Source organism: Cannabis sativa, chromosome 2 (assembly GCF_029168945.1).
Source record: "Cannabis sativa cultivar Pink pepper isolate KNU-18-1 chromosome 2, ASM2916894v1, whole genome shotgun sequence".
NCBI lineage: Eukaryota > Viridiplantae > Streptophyta > Magnoliopsida > Rosales > Cannabaceae > Cannabis > Cannabis sativa.
Window position 1 is genome coordinate 61,552,526 of NC_083602.1, and position 17,183 is coordinate 61,569,708.

Sequence of the window (17,183 nt, forward strand, 5' to 3'; positions counted from 1 at the left end):
AGCAATAGCTGCATGTCTTTTTGTTCCATTCCTCTGTTGCAATAATTGAAGAGGGGAAAAAAATACCAATAAGAAATTAACAACTGAAACACAAACAATCTCTTGCCCCTCAAACAGATGGGACTCAGGGGAGCACAGATTAGTGAGGCTTTAAACTGTAGTTTTAGTTTTGTGAACACAAAATACTAATGCAAAGGTAATAATTGGTATACACATTTCTCAAACTAAAAACAGATTTATAAACTTATATACAGAACAGAAGAGAGATCGACATGAAGTTACACCAAACCATGCAACAGAAAAAAAAAAAATGATAATTATAAAGCCAAACTTAGAAAAGATTACAGGAAAAGAAAAAATTAACATAATTATGACTGAGCTTGGTTGGCGATAATGCATTGTGATTGAAAGAAACTAAACAAGGAAGATGGATCAACGAAAGTCGGCACGGCCGGATGTTGCCACCCATTTTTAGGTGAAACGGCATCGTCCTCAGCTACCACACCGTTTTCTCCTTGATCACCATCTTTATCATCGTCCCCTTCAATTTCATCTCCATCGTCATCGTTGCCACCCACACTTGTGTCCTTCTCATCAACTATTCGCTCTTGATCATTATCATCATTGGCAGCAGCATCTGGGTTGGGAGAGAGAATAAGTGGCGATAGCAATGGAATCGCCTTGCAAGAATCGATCTCAGGATAATTAGCCGGGAACCTAGGCTCGGCGGCTACCGCGGCCATTGATATGATCTGATCAAGAAGAAGACACGGCGGCGCGTGAGCCTTCAGCCTCGTCGGCGACTTGTTATCGGCTTTCGCTTCAGCTTCCATTATGTTAGTCTCTAGTAGTGGTTTTTCTATTTTTCGAAAGAATGAAATGAATTGGATGATTCAATGAATCGATTGATCTCTGTTTAAATATTTTCGAGGAGTCAATCAAATTGAGGTGCTATTTATTTGAATATGGCGAAAAATTAAAGCAAAAGCAAATTAAAAAAAAAAACCTAAAATAAGAGTCCGTTATTGAATCGGTTACAATACAATCAAGAGAAAAAAAAGGAAACAAAATAAGTAACGGCTCATGAGATTTGCATTTGTTGGTGTTATTATTATTTTTGACTAACTCTTTCTCTCTCTCTCTCTCTCTTAACAATAACATCAACATCTATCGAAGAAGCTGAGTCATGCAATGTAAAGGCAGAGAGAGATCTCATCATCATTTTTTTCAGGTAACTTCTGAAACAAACTGTTTTATTTATTATGTTTCTGTTACGAATCTAATTTTTATGAGAGAAATAAAGTGATAAGAATAGTTATTTTGTTTAGTGTAAGGGAGAAGATAAATGGAATTGGGTATAATTTATTTTCTTCTGTGTTCTGCAAAAGCTCTACCTGTGGACCAGGAACCAACCAACCAACAAACCCAAATGACATCTAAAGTGCAAGTCAATTGCGAAAACTATCAACATATTTGGTTCTTTACGCCATATACAAACAAAGAACCAAATACCTAATCACTAAATCACAAACCAATTACGTGGTCATCCGCAATTGGCTATTTCTTTTACATAATAAAAAAAATAAATAATAGAAAAAGAAAAAGAGAGATAATAAGGCGCCAAGAAGTAAACGAGTGATCATTGTGTGTCTAGTGATTCACAATGGCTTACAGTGTCCCTAGTGGTAGTAGACCTTTGTTGAACCTGAAACTCTCTGAGAAACGCTTCCGCTTTCACAGATTTAATAATGAGAAAACTCAACTCCTTTTCTTTAGTACTACTAAGTCCTACCCAACCACACACTTCTCTGCAACTTTTCATACTTGCTTCAACTCTAATTATGCCGTTTCTTCAAGTCTAAAAGGGGCTAGACTTGGATTCACTGCCAAGGTAATAATGAAGCCCACCCATTTTGTATTTAGCTTTTTCAAGTTTTGGGTAGTGACTAATTTTTCTTTTTAGGCTGGAGCTCAGGAAGGGTATTCTTCAGGGGAAGAAGCTGAGTCGGTTGTTGATGAGGCAAATTATCAAGAGGAGTTTTCTTGGTTTTCTGTGATATTGCCGTACGTTTTTTCTGCTATAAATTTAATAGGTTTTTGTAGTTTATAATTAAAAATGATGGTGAATCATTCATTAGTATTTTGCTTCTGTTACTAAATCAAGACGAGTAGCTTCTATACTGTTGCATCACAAGTTTATATAGGTACTTTTGCTTAATCTATGATATACGTGAACATGTAGAATTAAGTCCACAGTATAATTTTACTTGGGTTATTAAATCTTAAGGAAAATTTCAGGTTTTTGTTTCCTGCATTGGGAGGTTTGTTATTTGGGTATGACATTGGTGCGACTTCCGGTGCCACAATCTCATTGCAAGTACGTCTTCAGTTTGGCAATTCTCATTATTTTAAATGCTTATTGTGTAATATGTGTTTTTATGTACAAAAGCACCTAAATTGATTCAAACTGTAATGTACATATTTCAGTCTCCTGAGCTTAGCGGCACAGATTGGTTCAACTTTGGCGCTGTTCAGCTTGGTCTTGTGGTATGGTCATGAATCATACAAATACTGTATCCGTGCAAGTACAGAACTTTTTAATTTGTTTCCTCTAAAGTTTGATCACTGTGGATTATACTTCTATTTTAAGGTGACTATGTATTGTTAATGTAGGTAAGTGGATCCCTATATGGAGCTCTTCTTGGTTCCTCCCTTGTGTACCCAATTGCTGATTTTCTTGGTATATACTTTGCTTGTTTACTTTGTCCTGAAATTTTAATCTTGTTTACGAGTGTCTTCTAATTCAACTTCTTGAATTGGCTTATAAAAGGAAGGAGGAGGGAACTTATCATAGCAGCTTTACTATATCTGTTAGGAGGTCTGATCACTGCAAATGCACCAGGGCTTAGTGTTCTCTTAGTAGGACGGCTTCTTTATGGCCTTGGTATTGGCTTGGTAAACTTCTTATAACTATTTTCCTCCCAAATAATAGAAAAGTGTATATGTATATTGGAAGAGATTCTGGTAGAGTTCATGTACTCAAACATGCTTTTGGCATCATCTGTTTGTTTGGACAGGCAATGCATGGGGCTCCTCTTTATATTGCAGAAACATGTCCGTCTCAAATTCGTGGAACTCTAGTATCGTTAAAGGAGCTTTTCATAGTTCTGGGAATCTTGGTATTTTAAACAAACATTGATGAAGTTTGCCCTCATTTTCTTGGCTAAGTGAAATAATTCTTCTTTTGCATCCTCCTGCAGTTGGGTTACTTTGTAGGAAGCTTTCAGATTAATGCTGTAGGGGGGTGGCGTTTCATGTTTGGTCTTAGTGCCCCTGTTGCTGTACTTATGTTGCTAGGCATGTGGAGTCTTCCACCGTCTCCACGGTGGTTGCTTCTCAGGGCTGTTCAAGGTAAAGGGCCTGTGCAAGAATTGAAAGAGAAAGCCATTGTAGCCCTGAGCAAACTGAGAAGACGACCTCTTGGTGATAAAGTATCTGAGAAGCAAATAGAAGATACTTTGGTTTCATTGAAATATGCCTATAAGGATCAGGAATCTGAGGGTAGTTTCATGGAGGTCTTTCAAGGCCCGAATTTGAAGGCATTTGTGATTGGTGGTGGTTTAGTTCTTTTTCAGCAGGTTTTTCTTCATATATGCTACTGCATATATTTGTTAGTTGTGCTCGTTTTCATTTTAAAACTTAACAATGGAGTGTATGAAATATTTATAAGCTAAATTTCTTCTTGATTGTAACAGATAACTGGGCAACCAAGTGTACTATATTATGCTGGTTCAATTCTTCAGGTAATTGATCATTAAACTTGACCTCATAAATTGAAGTGAAGTTATTCCTTTAGTTAACTTACAGTATAATGGATTCATTATAATATTGATCCAGACTGCAGGATTCTCTGCTGCCTCTGATGCAACCCGAGTGTCAGTTGTAATTGGTTTGTTTAAGGTGCATCTAGTACTCTTTTTGTTCTTATTGTTGGTTTTTGGGGGAACTTTTTCTCATGTTTCTGTTTAGTGTTTGATCATACTTTCTTTGTGATTAATTTGTCTGTAGTTGTTAATGACATGGATAGCTGTCCTGAAAGTTGATAATCTTGGAAGAAGACCCTTGTTGATCGGAGGTGTCAGTGGCATTGTATGCTTCTAACTATTTTTGAAATTTATTTCACTAAATTAAGATTTCCCCACCTTTAATTGCTTCTTGTCTTAAAATAAAAGAGAAAAAATATGCATCCATTTTATTTATGCATTTGATCTAAAGCCTTAAATTCTTCTAGCTACTTCAGTAGCACCCATAGAGGTGAAAAATACGTTTGTAGCTTAGCCTTATTCTGCTTTTGTTTTATCCGCCACAGGCTGTTTCCTTATTTCTTCTCTCTGCTTATTACAAATTTCTTGGGGGGTATCCACTTGTTGCTGTAGCTGCTTTGCTTCTCTACGTAGGTTGTTACCAGGTAAAAGTTTTTCTCTTAACTATTATCAATTTCCACTCAATTTTGTCTTAAGTGTTTGAAGACTAGATACGTATGCTGCTACTAGTAATGGTTCTCACATTTTTAGAATTGGAACTTAAGATCAACTTTCACACAATATGTATTCTTTTTTGTCTTTTATCATCTCAGATATCCTTTGGGCCTATTAGTTGGCTGATGGTGTCAGAAATCTTTCCTATTCGTACAAGAGGAAGAGGAATTAGTCTTGCAGTTCTTACTAATTTCGGTTCAAATGCTGTTGTAACATTTGCATTCTCTCCACTAAAGGTCGTCATCATCGTTATCCTTACATTGTCAATATTGTCATTTCAGTTTGAATTATGTTTTCCATTGTTATGCCTTGGTTGATAAGAGATCAACAACTAACACAACTTATGATCCTGCAGGAGTTGTTGGGAGCAGAAAACCTTTTCCTCCTTTTTGGAGCTATTGCTCTATTATCACTTATTTTTGTTGTAGTTTATGTCCCAGAAACCAAAGGAATGAGCTTGGAAGATATAGAATCCAAAATCTTGAACAAATAAGTACCAAGACAGCAATTGCCACCACCATCGTATTTTCATGATAACTCTGTTGACTTTTATGTGCATACTAGTGTTGCCTTGAGAGATAATGATATGTTCTGTAATTATATATTTATGCTCTTTACCTGAACAGACTTGAATAAGGGAACTGTAAGCTATAAATAATGGCATTCGATTTTTTTAGCAATAATTTAGAGAAGATTCAAAGCTTGTGTTTCAACTCAAATAGCTTTACTACGCATACCTTTACAGAAAAGGGACTTCTTGAAGATGCCAATTTGTAAAGAAAATTATATTGTATTTTGTTAAATGTTGGCTCAATCCTTCAGTTAGTATGACTGACAAGCAATGAAAACTGGTTAAGGATCACAATAATTATTATCTTTTTAATCATTTTGTGAAAAGTTGGTTCAATTCTTTAGTTACTATTGGCTGAAGTACTCAATCAAATGTTGACACCGAGGGGACCAATAATAATTAAAGTATGTCCAATCCTTGTGTTAGTTTCTTTTTTTCCTTTGGTTTTTTACTCATTAGAGCATAGTTAGAGGGACTCGTTTGTCTTAAACTGAATCTATTACAGTGACTCGTTTCTTATCCAAAGAAAATCTATTGCAGTAGTGGGGACAAAGACAAACCAACCAAATCAAAATAACAAAAGAAAGAAAGACTTTTAGTGGTGAAGAGAGAGAGAGAGATGGATCCCAACCTCATGAGAATCTTTTATTGGTCCAACACAAGCCACGTGTGAGTGAGGCTAATCTGAGTTATTTGGCCGTTAGTAGTTTATCAACCACACCACAAATTTTCTCAGTCTCTCATCACATCTCCGTACTGTTAAATGCTCAAAATTCAGCACACTAACAAACTCATTCCCCTAAACACACACACACCGGAACTTTCTTATTTTGTTTCATAAACTAAGATCACCACCCTCTTTAGCCATGGCTTCTGCAGTTTCAATTACTGGAGCTGTTATCAGAACTACTGTAATGTCTTCATCACTTTCTCACTAGTTTGATCACTCTTCTTCTGCTACTTTTCATTCATTCATTTTTTTAATAACATCTTCATGGGCAGTTTCTCTTAACTTTTGACACAGTAATTTGATTGATTGAACTTTGTAGTTATGTAATGTCTTATATGCTAATGACCATGTTCATATTTTGTGCAGTTGAGCTTGAACAACGTTGCTTCTGGTGGCAATTCTGTGCCAACCTCGACTTTCTTTGGTGCTAACTTGAAGAAGCTGGTGAACCAAAGAGCTGCCTACCCCAAAGTTGCCTCTGGAAGCTTTAAAGTTGTGGCGGAAATCGATGAAGACACTCAGACTGATAAGGACAAGTGGAAGGGCCTTGCCTATGACGTATCCGATGATCAACAGGACATTACCAGAGGAAAGGGATTGGTTGATTCTCTCTTCCAAGCTCCCATGGGGACTGGTACTCACTTTGCTGTCATGAGCTCATATGAATACCTTAGTACTGGACTTAAACAGTAAGAAAAGTAAACCACATCCTTATATTTCTTTGTTTACATTTTATGGTTTTCGAATTTGCAAACTGATATAATCATCTTGGCTCTGTTGATACATGTTTCAGATACAACTTAGATAACAGCATGGATGGGTTCTACATCGCTCCAGCTTTCATGGACAAGCTTGTAGTTCACATCACCAAGAACTTTATGACACTGCCTAACATTAAGGCAAGAACATAATAAACATGTATGAATGGTTTTGATACATAGCTCAGATAATTAGTCATGTATTGACCAATCTAATCACATATTCAGGTTCCTCTCATTCTTGGTATTTGGGGAGGCAAAGGTCAGGGTAAATCTTTCCAGTGTGAGCTTGTGCTTGCCAAGATGGGAATCAAGTAGGTTGAGGAACTAACAAGTGTTTAAGCTTATTTGCTTGCTTTTGAAATCATAATATAGTGATAGTGTACAATTTGGTTACTAATGTCATTGTCACTACATATCTCAGCCCCATCATGATGAGTGCTGGAGAATTGGAAAGTGGAAACGCAGGAGAGCCTGCTAAGTTGATCAGACAAAGGTACCGAGAGGCAGCTGACATAATCAGGAAAGGAAAGATGTGTGCTCTCTTCATCAATGATCTGGATGCTGGTGCTGGTAGGATGGGTGGGACAACACAGTACACTGTGAACAACCAAATGGTGAATGCAACTCTCATGAACATTGCTGACAACCCCACAAATGTTCAGCTCCCTGGTATGTACAATAAGGAGGATAACCCCAGAGTGCCAATTATAGTCACTGGTAATGACTTCTCGACTTTGTATGCACCTCTCATTCGTGATGGTCGTATGGAGAAGTTTTACTGGGCTCCTACTAGGGATGACCGAATCGGTGTCTGCATTGGAATCTTCAAGACTGACAATATTCCCCAAGAGGATATTGTGAAGCTTGTTGATGCTTTCCCTGGTCAATCCATTGGTAAGAATTATATTGTATAACTTTACTCATTTGCTATTACTTTAGATTTTATTAGATGGACTTGTTTTTTTGGGTTAAGGCTTATTATATGGGACAGTGAGCATTGGAAAATGTAACTTTTGTTTTGCTTTTGCAGATTTCTTTGGCGCCTTGAGGGCCAGAGTTTATGATGATGAAGTAAGGAAATGGATCTCTGATGTTGGAGTTGAGACCATTGGGAAGAAGCTTGTGAACTCGAAAGAAGGTCCTCCTACTTTTGATCAACCTAAAATGACAGTTCAAAAGCTCCTCGAATATGGAAACATGCTTGTCCAAGAACAAGATAATGTTAAGAGAGTTCAATTGGCTGACAAGTACATGAGCGAGGCAGCTTTGGGAGATGCAAATCAGGATTCCATCAAGAGTGGAACTTTCTATGGTAATTAATAGAGTAAAAACTTTTCTAAAAGTCATTGAAACTAACAAGTTTTTCAATTTTCACAATGTTATAAACATATTTTTTTTAATTTTTTTTTATTTTCTTTTATGTAGGACAAGCAGCCCAACAAGTGAAAGTACCAGTTCCTGAAGGTTGCACAGATCCATCAGCAGCAAACTACGACCCAACAGCCAGGAGCGACGATGGTAGCTGCGAGTACAAACTCTAAAGCTTCTCTGCCTATATATCTTAATGGTTGCTGAGGAATTAAAGATGTTAGTCCTATCATTTGTTGGATAATTTATCACGTTTGTTCATTTATGTAATCTTTGGTTTTCATCTTCATGATCAAATGAGTTATATTCTTGGCATCCTTTTTTCTCTTCTTTATTGTCATTTCCCATGAAGTGAGTTATCTATCTACATTCCTTACTATGATGGATGATGTCTAATAGTATTTCTACTAAGCAAAAACGACATGTCTGGTTTTTCAAGTTTCCTGTCATCTAATAATACATCAAAATAACAATGATGGATCGTTTAAGACCTTTGATATTATAGTTACCACAAACAAATATCATTAAGAATTCTAAACTGGAACATAATATTTCAAAATCAATAAATAGTACACTACTGGTACAATTGACATTTTGATTCTCTAGCATTTCAAAATTGGATTATGGATAAATACTAAGCATAATTAAGCTTTAACAAACAATGTGGTTTTGCCAACTATTATTAATGGTGCATGAAAAACAGACTCTTTCCAAGTAGACATGATCAAGATAGTCAGTTCTACACCTTAATTTCCTAAGAAAGAAGATAATTTATGAATGCGTAAGTAAGGTCAAGAAGATTATTAATCGTTTATTATTAAGAGTACACAAGTATTGCATCTCCCACTTCAGTTTGTTTGGAGTATTCTTCCATGATTTTCCTCCTCCATGGCTGCAATAACAGAAAAGTCAAAACCAAAGAGGCCATGTAACTAAGTTGGACTACAAAACACTAATTATTGAAAAGAGTCAATCATCAAGTTACCTTCTCCGGCATTGGTAGAGTTGGGAAAGTGTGATGGTCCTTTTGTGGATGAACGAGTTAGGCTTGCAGATTTTGTTGGAGAGGTTACTGCTGCAGGTTTTGCTGAATGGCTTATCACAGCAGGTTTAGATGGTGGAGAATTTTCAACACTACTACTTCTAAGTAGAGAACTCACAGCCTCTCTCACCTTGTCCACAACACTCATATTTTCACCAGTAGTAGTTTTCTTAGGACTAACTGCCTCGGATATGGCTCGTGAAAGCGCTTTGTCATCTTCTCCTGGCTCAAATTTATGCAACAGGTACTCTTTTACTGACACACCCTTATCCCATACTAGCTTATCACCCCCACTAATGCTTACATGCTTTTCGGTTTTTGGAGCCACAGGGCCTGAGAATATTTGTCTGGAAGAAACAACAGCAGCAGGGGCTGAGGAAGGTTGTGGAGATACTTGAGCTGAAAATGTTTTTGATGTTCGAACTGAACTAGTAGTTTGTGGAGATGAAGGGATGGTTGAAGTGTTTTTAGTCAGCCGCGAAGCTTCTGTGACGATATTCAGGCTTGGAATCTTTGAGGCGATTGATTGAGTTGTCTCGACCACTAATGCATAGGCTGGTGCCGACTTCTGGCTCTCTGTTTCAGATACTGTCTTTGAATAAGTGGAGAGCTTGTCATTGGTTTTAGTTGGGATTGGTTTGATACTAGGACTATGATGGTCCTCCTTATTCTTACTTTTGTTGTTGTTGTTGTTGTTGTTGTTGTTGTTGTTGTTGTTGTTGTTGTTGTTGTTGTTGATATTGTTGTTGTTGTTTTCTTTTATGGAGCCAGTTGAAGGCAATGCATGCTTCTCTGAAATCACAGGAACTGCTCTTGGATGCTGTCTTGCAGTCTCCTTGTAACTCTCAGGGGCCAGCTCTGACTCATACACTGAAAATAAACATGAGATTTATGTAAGAATAGACACAGCAGTTAAAGTACAGGTTTAAATGATGAAATTTTATAGAATAAAGAGCAAGATAAGATTCATGAGTTTCGTTTCAAAATCACTTAGCAACCAATAAAGTAACACATGAACTAATAACTGGAGTGAGAGAGTTAATAAAATACTTAATCCAATCAAATCCAACCAATGAAGTAACACAAGATAAGATTCATGAGTTTCGTCTCAAAATCACTTAGCAACCAATAAAGTAACACATGAACTAATAACTGGAGTGAGAGCGTTCATAAAATATTTAATCCAATCAAATCTAACCAATGAAGTAACACAAGATAAGATTCATGAGTTTCGTCTCAAAATCACTTACCAACCAATGAAGTAACACATAAACTAATAACCGGAGTGAGAGCGTTCATAAAATACTTAAGCCAAACAAATTCACGCTATTCAATTCAATCCGCAAAATGCAGATATTCGTACTTGTGCGAACTGAATTACATTAAAAAATTTAAATTGGTACTTGTGCAAATTAAACAGTAATCGATATAATTAAGTTTGCACATCTTTATATATATATTTTAAAAAATTATATATATGTATAATCAATATTTTTGTTAAATATTTCAAAAATAAATAATAATTTAAATATCATATATATATAAAAATTTAATACAAAATATAATGTAAAATAATACCATAACATTTTTTTTAATTTAATTTGTTATATAAGACATAAAATAATAATATTTTATTATGAGTTATGTGAAGAAAAAAGTATTTTTTAATAAATGTTAAATAATTCAATATTAAAATATAATCAATTCAAAATAATCGATTTAATCTGTACTATTGCAGATTGAATAAGATTAGATTTGAATTATTGTACGGATTAGATTGAATCTAAAGTATAAAATTTGTATTCAGTGTGAATCAAATACAACTATAAAAAATAGTGCGAGTTTGATTAGAGAAATAATATTAATGAGGAATGCTAAAGAACAACCTAAAATGCCCAAGATCTCCTACTATTATTGGTGCAAATGCATATTAGGATCTCACATAATTAAATTTAAAATTTAAATATGTGAGACTACTCATCATTTTTTTTTTTTAAAAAAAGAACTCGTCTTTCTTGCAAAAATTGCAGGGAAATTCATGTTAGCTGGACAAAGATAATGAGGGAAAGTTTAGATTATATTACTTGGGGCACCAAGATATTCTGCATCTTCTTCTTCTTCTTCTTCTTCATCTACATAGTCTTCTAGGCTAACACCCCATGAGGGTGTGGTGTTGCCATCCTCATTATGCCTCTTCTTAGCACTTAGAGAGTGTCTAAGTTTCCTAGCCTTCTCTTTCACCTTAGACAGAACTGACTTCTTTTGATGGTGCCCATGATCTTCTTCTAGATCATGATTCCTTGCAATTGAAGACGAAGAGCATGATGAGGATGAGGATGAGGATGAAGAAGATGGTAACCACCAAGACCCATCACCATCTGCATCAACAAATTTAAACTCTAAACGTTGGAGTAAAATAATGAAGTCTCATTGATTATAATTATTTATTAGTAATTTTATACCTCGGAGCAACTGTTCCATAGTTGCCTTACAAGGCGTTTTAGGAGTAGTAGTTTCACCACGTCGTAATAATGAGCGATCAAGCTGAGCCATTGTAACAATGTTTTTTCACAATATTGTATTGGACAGTGTTTATATATTTATATATGTGGTTTGTTATGAATGGTGAGCAGAGATTAAGGATGATGTTGAGGCATTGGTTTCGGGGTTCCGGAGAAAAAACAAGAGCCCATGGTCACCTGGTTTCATGTGTTTTGTGGGATTTGATTTCTTACACGTGGTGCCTAAGTCTCTGAAATTATAGTCATCTCTTGGCTTTTGGGCTATTTCATGCTACTTGAGGTTGAGGGTTGAGGAGATGAGACTTGTTTTCTTCAAATAGAAATTTGACCATGTCATTCATTCTTACTTATTATAATAAGCAACACACAATCCTAAATTAATTTCCTACCTACACCTATAATCCAAATTCTAGAAATTTACTAACTTCCTTTGACAAAAAAAAAAAAAAAAGAAGAAGATATTTTGTTTTGTCTTTTAATAAGTTACTTAACTAAAATGCCATTATCACAGGAAAATTCTTTAATATTTTATCTGTTAAAATTAAACTAAAATTGTTTTTTTCAGATTATGGGAAAAATAAAAACATATTAAGTGATTAATTAAACAAAAAGGATTCTAAAACATTAATTATACAACTATGTTAAAAATACATGTAAACAAATATCTAGTAAAGGATTTGTAATTTTTTTTTCTTTCTTCTTTTTGAAAATACCTAAAGTCGTCATTAATTGATTCATTGATCAATACTACAAGCTAATACATGTAACAATAATTTTTTTTAAAGAAAACTTTGCCTCAATCATTACAGGAGATGTAATACAATGTGCGCAATTTGATTTTGCTTAATTTTTCAAAAGAAAATTATATTATACAAGAATGAAAAGAGAATGCTATAATAAGGTGAAAGAAAACCAATTTATGAACCGATTATACACTAACCACCCACATAAAAAATAAAAATACTCAATATTTAGACAAATATAACATAGACAAAAAAAATACTCTTCACCATCTTTGAATGTTTAAAGTTTAAAAGTCTAAATTATAATAATAATAATAAAAAAAATTTAAAGTCTAAAGACTTTTTAATGTTTGACATATTGATTATAACTAATTTAAAATTAAAATTTATTAAATTTCTAATTTTTATATTCTTCTTATTCACATCAATCAAGTATACAAAAATAAAAATAAAAAAATAGTAAAATAACATCAAAAACCGTTTTGCTACTGGGTCAAAAAAATAAAATAAAATAAAGGAGGCCAAATACATAATTATTTTGAGAAATAAAGAGTACCTTTAGTAACACTTTTTAATGAGTTTTTTGTTTTTAAAATTAAAAAGTGAAAATATTTTTCAAAATTATATTTTATAAAGCTGTTTTTACTTTTCAATTTTTTAATTAAAATCTAAATTTTAAAAATAAAAAAAATTCACTTTAAAAATTTTTTAAACATATTTTTTAATTAATATTTTGGACACCGACTACAACTTAGACCTTAGAAACCAAACCCGGACCCGACCCCAGACTTGAACCCGCCCTCAGTCCCGACCTTAGACCCAGCCTCGAATCCAACTTAAATTAAATAAAATCAATAAATAAAAATAGAAATAAAATTTACAGAACACGCTTTTATTTTTTGTTTTTTAAATTGAAAAATAAAAGTGATTATAGAACACATTTTTGTTTTTCAAAAATAAAAGTTTTAAAATAAAAACTTTACTTTTATTTTTGTGATTAAAAAATTTAAAAATAAAAGTGTTACTAAATGCCACCAAAGTTTTTAACAAAAAGTTGCTTTAAATTTTGTTTTGTCCAAAATTTTGGAAGGGCCCCCTTTGGAGCTAAAGTAGCTCCGTCCCTTACTTATCAATTTTAATCTAATTAATATTTTAAATAAATTATTATTCAAATATATTTATATATATATATATTGCGTTATTTGTGGCATAACCCCTAATACTTTCACTTTGCTTGTACTTAACCCCCAAAACTCAAATTTTGGCAGTAAAATCTCCAAAACTAGAAAACCGTACGTTAGCAATGTACAGTTTCCATCCATTTTATAATTTTTTTTTTCAGTTCACTTTCACAGATACCATCACCAAATTCACCACCACTGTTACATGAAAAGATTAACAACCACCACCCACCACCCTCCTCCACAACCCACCATCAGTGCAACAAACACTACCACTTCCCTACTGTTTATATCCAAATCACACATAGAAAAAAATTAAACAAAACTTAAACTAAATTTTAAAAAAAAAATTAAACAAAACTTTAACTAAATTTTAAAAAAATTAGATCACACACACACACACACACACACACACACACACTCTTATATACAAAAAAATTTTAGATCTTCAACTTTGAACCAGATCTAACCTACGAACCATCCATCCCCGTCAAACCAAGAATACCATCCTTGTCATTGAACAATGAACCTATGAACCCAGACACACACACACACACACACACACACACACACACACACACACACACACACACACACACACACACACACACACACACACACACACACACACACACACACACACACACACACACACACACACACACACACACACACACACACACACACACACACACACACACACACACACACACACACACACACACACACACTTATATACACAAAAATTTTAGATCTTCCACTTTGAACCAGATCTCCACACGAACCTACGAACCCATCCATCCCCGTCAAACCAAGAATACCATCCTTGTCATTGAACAATGAACCTATGAACCCAGACCATCCCCGTTAAATCACAAACCCACGAATCTATCCCCATCCCCTTCGAGCCACGAACCCCATTGTCATCCTCATTAAACCTGCTCAAAAAAATACAGAGAGAGAGAGGGAAAACAAAAGAGACGAGTTTGGGGGGGGGGGGGACTTGAGTTTTGGGGGCGTAGATCTTGATTTCGTGGTCCAAAGTATTAATTTTTATTTTATCACATTTTTCTTTTCACTATTCATTACCTACCTACTCAGTCAGTACTCACTATTCACTATTCGAACCAGACCAAGACAAACAAAAAAACCCTAGAACTTCTTCTTCTCCATAGGCTGCGGCTGCTGCTTCTTCTTTGGCGGGGTCGCATCCCAATGGCCGGCTTAGTCCGGCGAGCATCGTCCCTAACATCCAAAGTTAGAAAGCCCTCTCCTCTGCCCTTGTCCACTATCTACTTGTGTCCACCTACCTGTGTGCCGTGCCCCCCACTGGTGTCCGATTGTCCACCCGTGACTGCCAAGTTCCGAGGTGGCGGCTGGCGAGGTTATTGGTCGTTGTTGTTCTTGAATCTTGACTTCTTGTACTATTTTTTTTTTATGTTTATGAAATATTTATTTTATATATGAATTTTTATTTTATATATACTATTTAATTAATTTTATATAATAAATTATTTTTATATAATTTTTATTGGGATAATGTTATTAGAAGTTGTTAATGTTTGTACATACACTACAATAAAGAATTTTAACTTTTTATATATTATACTAGTATATACTATATATTACAGTATACTATTACTAATATTATATATTATATTGTTATATATATTATATAATATGGGTGACTATTCAATGGTTACATTTTTATTGTAACCATATGGTTATATTTTTCTTTAACTTGTAATAGCAGGTTACTAATAGGTAGACTTTCCTTTTTTAGATTTAATTAATTATAATTAACTATTTTCTTAAAATAATTAATTAAATAGACATTCCTTTTTAGAATTATTTAATTATAATTAACTATTTTCTTAAAATAATTAATTAAATATTTAACAAGACCTCTTTTAGCAATTAATATTTATATTTAAATCCTTACTTGAATTATTTTAATAATTAAGCCATTTAATTATAATATTTACAATTTTTTTTTTACAAAAATAAAACTTCTTTTGACACAAATTAAAATTTTCTTCTTATAATAAATTTTCAAATAATTAATTATTTTTAAATGATATTTAATTATTTTGTTACAATTATATGAACTAAGTATGAGGCCTCAAGCTAATCAATCGATAACAAGTGCAGCCATTTTTTTTTCTAAAAATTCTTTCAACTTATTTCATTTTTTACTTTTTAAATATTTAAATAAAAAAATTAAATAATTATGTGTAATAATTTAAAATTAAGATTACAAGTATAATAAAATTTAAATTATGAAATTATATGTGTATAATTTTAAATTATAAAAAGTTTTGCTATAAAATTTTAAATAATTTAAGTATAAAAAAATAAATTGCTAAAAGATCTTTATATAGTAATAAATTGTAAAAAATTAATTATTAATTAAAGTTTTATAAGAAAATAAATGATTAGGTTACTTTCAGGTTACAAGTTATTTATTATTTATTTTTATTTAATTTTCAAATTAATCACAACCATTTAATAGTAATCTAATGGCTTAAAAAAATGTAACCATGATGGTTACAATAAAAATGTAACCATTGAAACCTCTTCCTTTATAATATATATTTAGAAATAATTTTTTAGTCAATATTGTACATAAACTAACAATGTAAAATTTTTTGTTAATAGAATTACAAAGAGAAGATTTCAAGATTATCTATTTTGGATTGAAAGAGTAAAAGTGACTGAAATCTGAGACAAGAAAAGAGTCAAGACATTATGGTAAGCCTAATACCTATACTTTTTTTTTTTTTTAAATTAAGACTAAACATATTAAAATTGATGGCTAATACATTATTTAATATTTTGTTATTTTGCATAAATCTATTGATTTTGTTTGGTTTTGTATTGAGTTATATCACGATTTTTTTTGTATGAACTCTTTAAGGACTTTTATGATGTGATTCACCATGGAAATATGTATTGTATATCATTATAATTTGGTCTTTGTATTAGGTACTAAATGATGATAATGGTGTTAATGAGGAACAACCTCTTCTTGATGAAAATCCTACGGATAATGGTATCGATAAGGGTAAGGTAAGGGTACTAAAAAAAAGGATAGACCTCCTACTGTACTTATTCCTAATCCTAAGAAGAAAGGAAAGTCTGCTATTTGGCTTCATTTCACTAAGGAAGACAATCCTCCCCGAGCTACAGAGGATGATGATGAAGAACCTCAACCTCGTGCTCCTAAGTGTGTGTAATTATTGTGGGAGTGATTTTCATTGTGACACTAAAAAACATGGGACTAGTCATCTATGGAGTCATTTGAAAAAGTGTGTGAGCTTAGTCTATTCAAAAATGAAGATGAAAAATAGAAGATTTTAAGTTTTAAGCTTCTTAAGGGTGGCAAGGAGGGGGAAACAAATTTAGTAGGTATGGTCTATAACAATGAAGCTTGTAGGACCGCCCTCACACAATCAATTGTGTTAGATGAGTTATCATTTTGACATGTTGAGGGTGAAGGTTTCAAAAGATGTGTGAAAATACTCTAACCTAGATTTGAGATCCCTTCTCGAATGACTATTGCTCGAGATGTTTTGAAGTTGTATCAAAAGAGAAGGTGACATTGAGAAATATTTTGAGACATGAGAGGATATCGATTACTACCGATACTTGGACTTCTATTCAAAATATGAATTACATGAATTGATCATGCTTGGAAGTATCAAAAAAGGATTATCAATTTTCGTCA

At 33.4% G+C, this 17,183-nt stretch overlaps 4 protein-coding genes across 5 annotated transcripts; 2 read left to right on the plus strand and 2 right to left on the minus strand.

Annotated features, from left to right (window-relative positions):
- Positions 1–143: 143 nt before the first annotated feature.
- Positions 144–833, minus strand: LOC115719765 (uncharacterized). The gene has a single exon (XM_030648951.2). It carries the CDS (start codon positions 831–833, stop codon positions 369–371), a length of 465 nt encoding a protein of 154 aa, XP_030504811.1. The 3' UTR covers positions 144–368.
- LOC115719762 (D-xylose-proton symporter-like 3, chloroplastic) lies at positions 696–5,257 on the plus strand. 2 transcript variants are annotated; one of them, XM_030648948.2, is made up of 15 exons: positions 696–836; positions 1,177–1,231; positions 1,964–2,064; positions 2,299–2,377; positions 2,488–2,547; positions 2,674–2,740; positions 2,831–2,955; positions 3,078–3,179; positions 3,261–3,638; positions 3,756–3,803; positions 3,898–3,960; positions 4,069–4,149; positions 4,370–4,468; positions 4,637–4,774; positions 4,894–5,257. In XM_030648948.2, exons 2-15 carry the CDS (start codon positions 1,187–1,189, stop codon positions 5,029–5,031), a joined length of 1,524 nt encoding a protein of 507 aa, XP_030504808.2. In that variant the 5' UTR covers positions 696–836; positions 1,177–1,186; the 3' UTR covers positions 5,032–5,257. The 2 variants fall into 2 exon arrangements, with proteins under 2 accessions (XP_030504808.2, XP_060966708.1); XM_061110725.1 differs by lacking the exons at positions 696–836; positions 1,177–1,231 and adding an exon at positions 1,644–1,891.
- A 397-nt stretch (positions 5,258–5,654) lies between these two features.
- On the plus strand, positions 5,655–8,283 carry LOC115719763 (ribulose bisphosphate carboxylase/oxygenase activase 2, chloroplastic). The gene is made up of 7 exons (XM_030648949.2): positions 5,655–6,020; positions 6,206–6,528; positions 6,633–6,738; positions 6,826–6,911; positions 7,022–7,494; positions 7,631–7,912; positions 8,026–8,283. The coding sequence occupies exons 1-7, from the start codon at positions 5,976–5,978 to the stop codon at positions 8,139–8,141; spliced, it is 1,431 nt and encodes a 476-aa protein (XP_030504809.2). The 5' UTR covers positions 5,655–5,975; the 3' UTR covers positions 8,142–8,283.
- Positions 8,284–8,437: 154 nt separating this feature from the next.
- LOC115719764 (uncharacterized) lies at positions 8,438–11,758 on the minus strand. The gene is made up of 4 exons (XM_030648950.2): positions 11,473–11,758; positions 11,095–11,388; positions 8,954–9,880; positions 8,438–8,860 (listed from the first exon to the last, which is right to left on the minus strand). The coding sequence occupies exons 1-4, from the start codon at positions 11,561–11,563 to the stop codon at positions 8,817–8,819; spliced, it is 1,356 nt and encodes a 451-aa protein (XP_030504810.2). The 5' UTR covers positions 11,564–11,758; the 3' UTR covers positions 8,438–8,816.
- Positions 11,759–17,183: the final 5,425 nt, after the last annotated feature.

Excerpts from the sequence above, each read along its gene's own strand:
- LOC115719762 (XM_061110725.1), top strand. The coding sequence starts at position 1,664 with ATGGCTTACAGTGTCCCTAGTGGTAGTAGACCTTTGTTGAACCTGAAA. Across the intron at positions 3,961-4,068 it reads TTGTAATTGGTTTGTTTAAG|TTGTTAATGACATGGATAGC; the intron begins GTGCATCTAGTA and ends ATTTGTCTGTAG. Across the intron at positions 4,150-4,369 it reads TCGGAGGTGTCAGTGGCATT|GCTGTTTCCTTATTTCTTCT; the intron begins GTATGCTTCTAA and ends TATCCGCCACAG.
- LOC115719765 (XM_030648951.2), bottom strand. The coding sequence starts at position 833 with ATGGAAGCTGAAGCGAAAGCCGATAACAAGTCGCCGACGAGGCTGAAG.
- LOC115719763 (XM_030648949.2), top strand. The coding sequence starts at position 5,976 with ATGGCTTCTGCAGTTTCAATTACTGGAGCTGTTATCAGAACTACT. Across the intron at positions 6,739-6,825 it reads TGACACTGCCTAACATTAAG|GTTCCTCTCATTCTTGGTAT; the intron begins GCAAGAACATAA and ends TCACATATTCAG. Across the intron at positions 6,912-7,021 it reads CTTGCCAAGATGGGAATCAA|CCCCATCATGATGAGTGCTG; the intron begins GTAGGTTGAGGA and ends TACATATCTCAG.
- LOC115719764 (XM_030648950.2), bottom strand. The coding sequence starts at position 11,563 with ATGGCTCAGCTTGATCGCTCATTATTACGACGTGGTGAAACTACTACT. Across the intron at positions 11,389-11,472 it reads TATGGAACAGTTGCTCCGAG|ATGGTGATGGGTCTTGGTGG; the intron begins GTATAAAATTAC and ends TTGTTGATGCAG. Across the intron at positions 8,861-8,953 it reads CTCTACCAATGCCGGAGAAG|CCATGGAGGAGGAAAATCAT; the intron begins GTAACTTGATGA and ends CTGTTATTGCAG.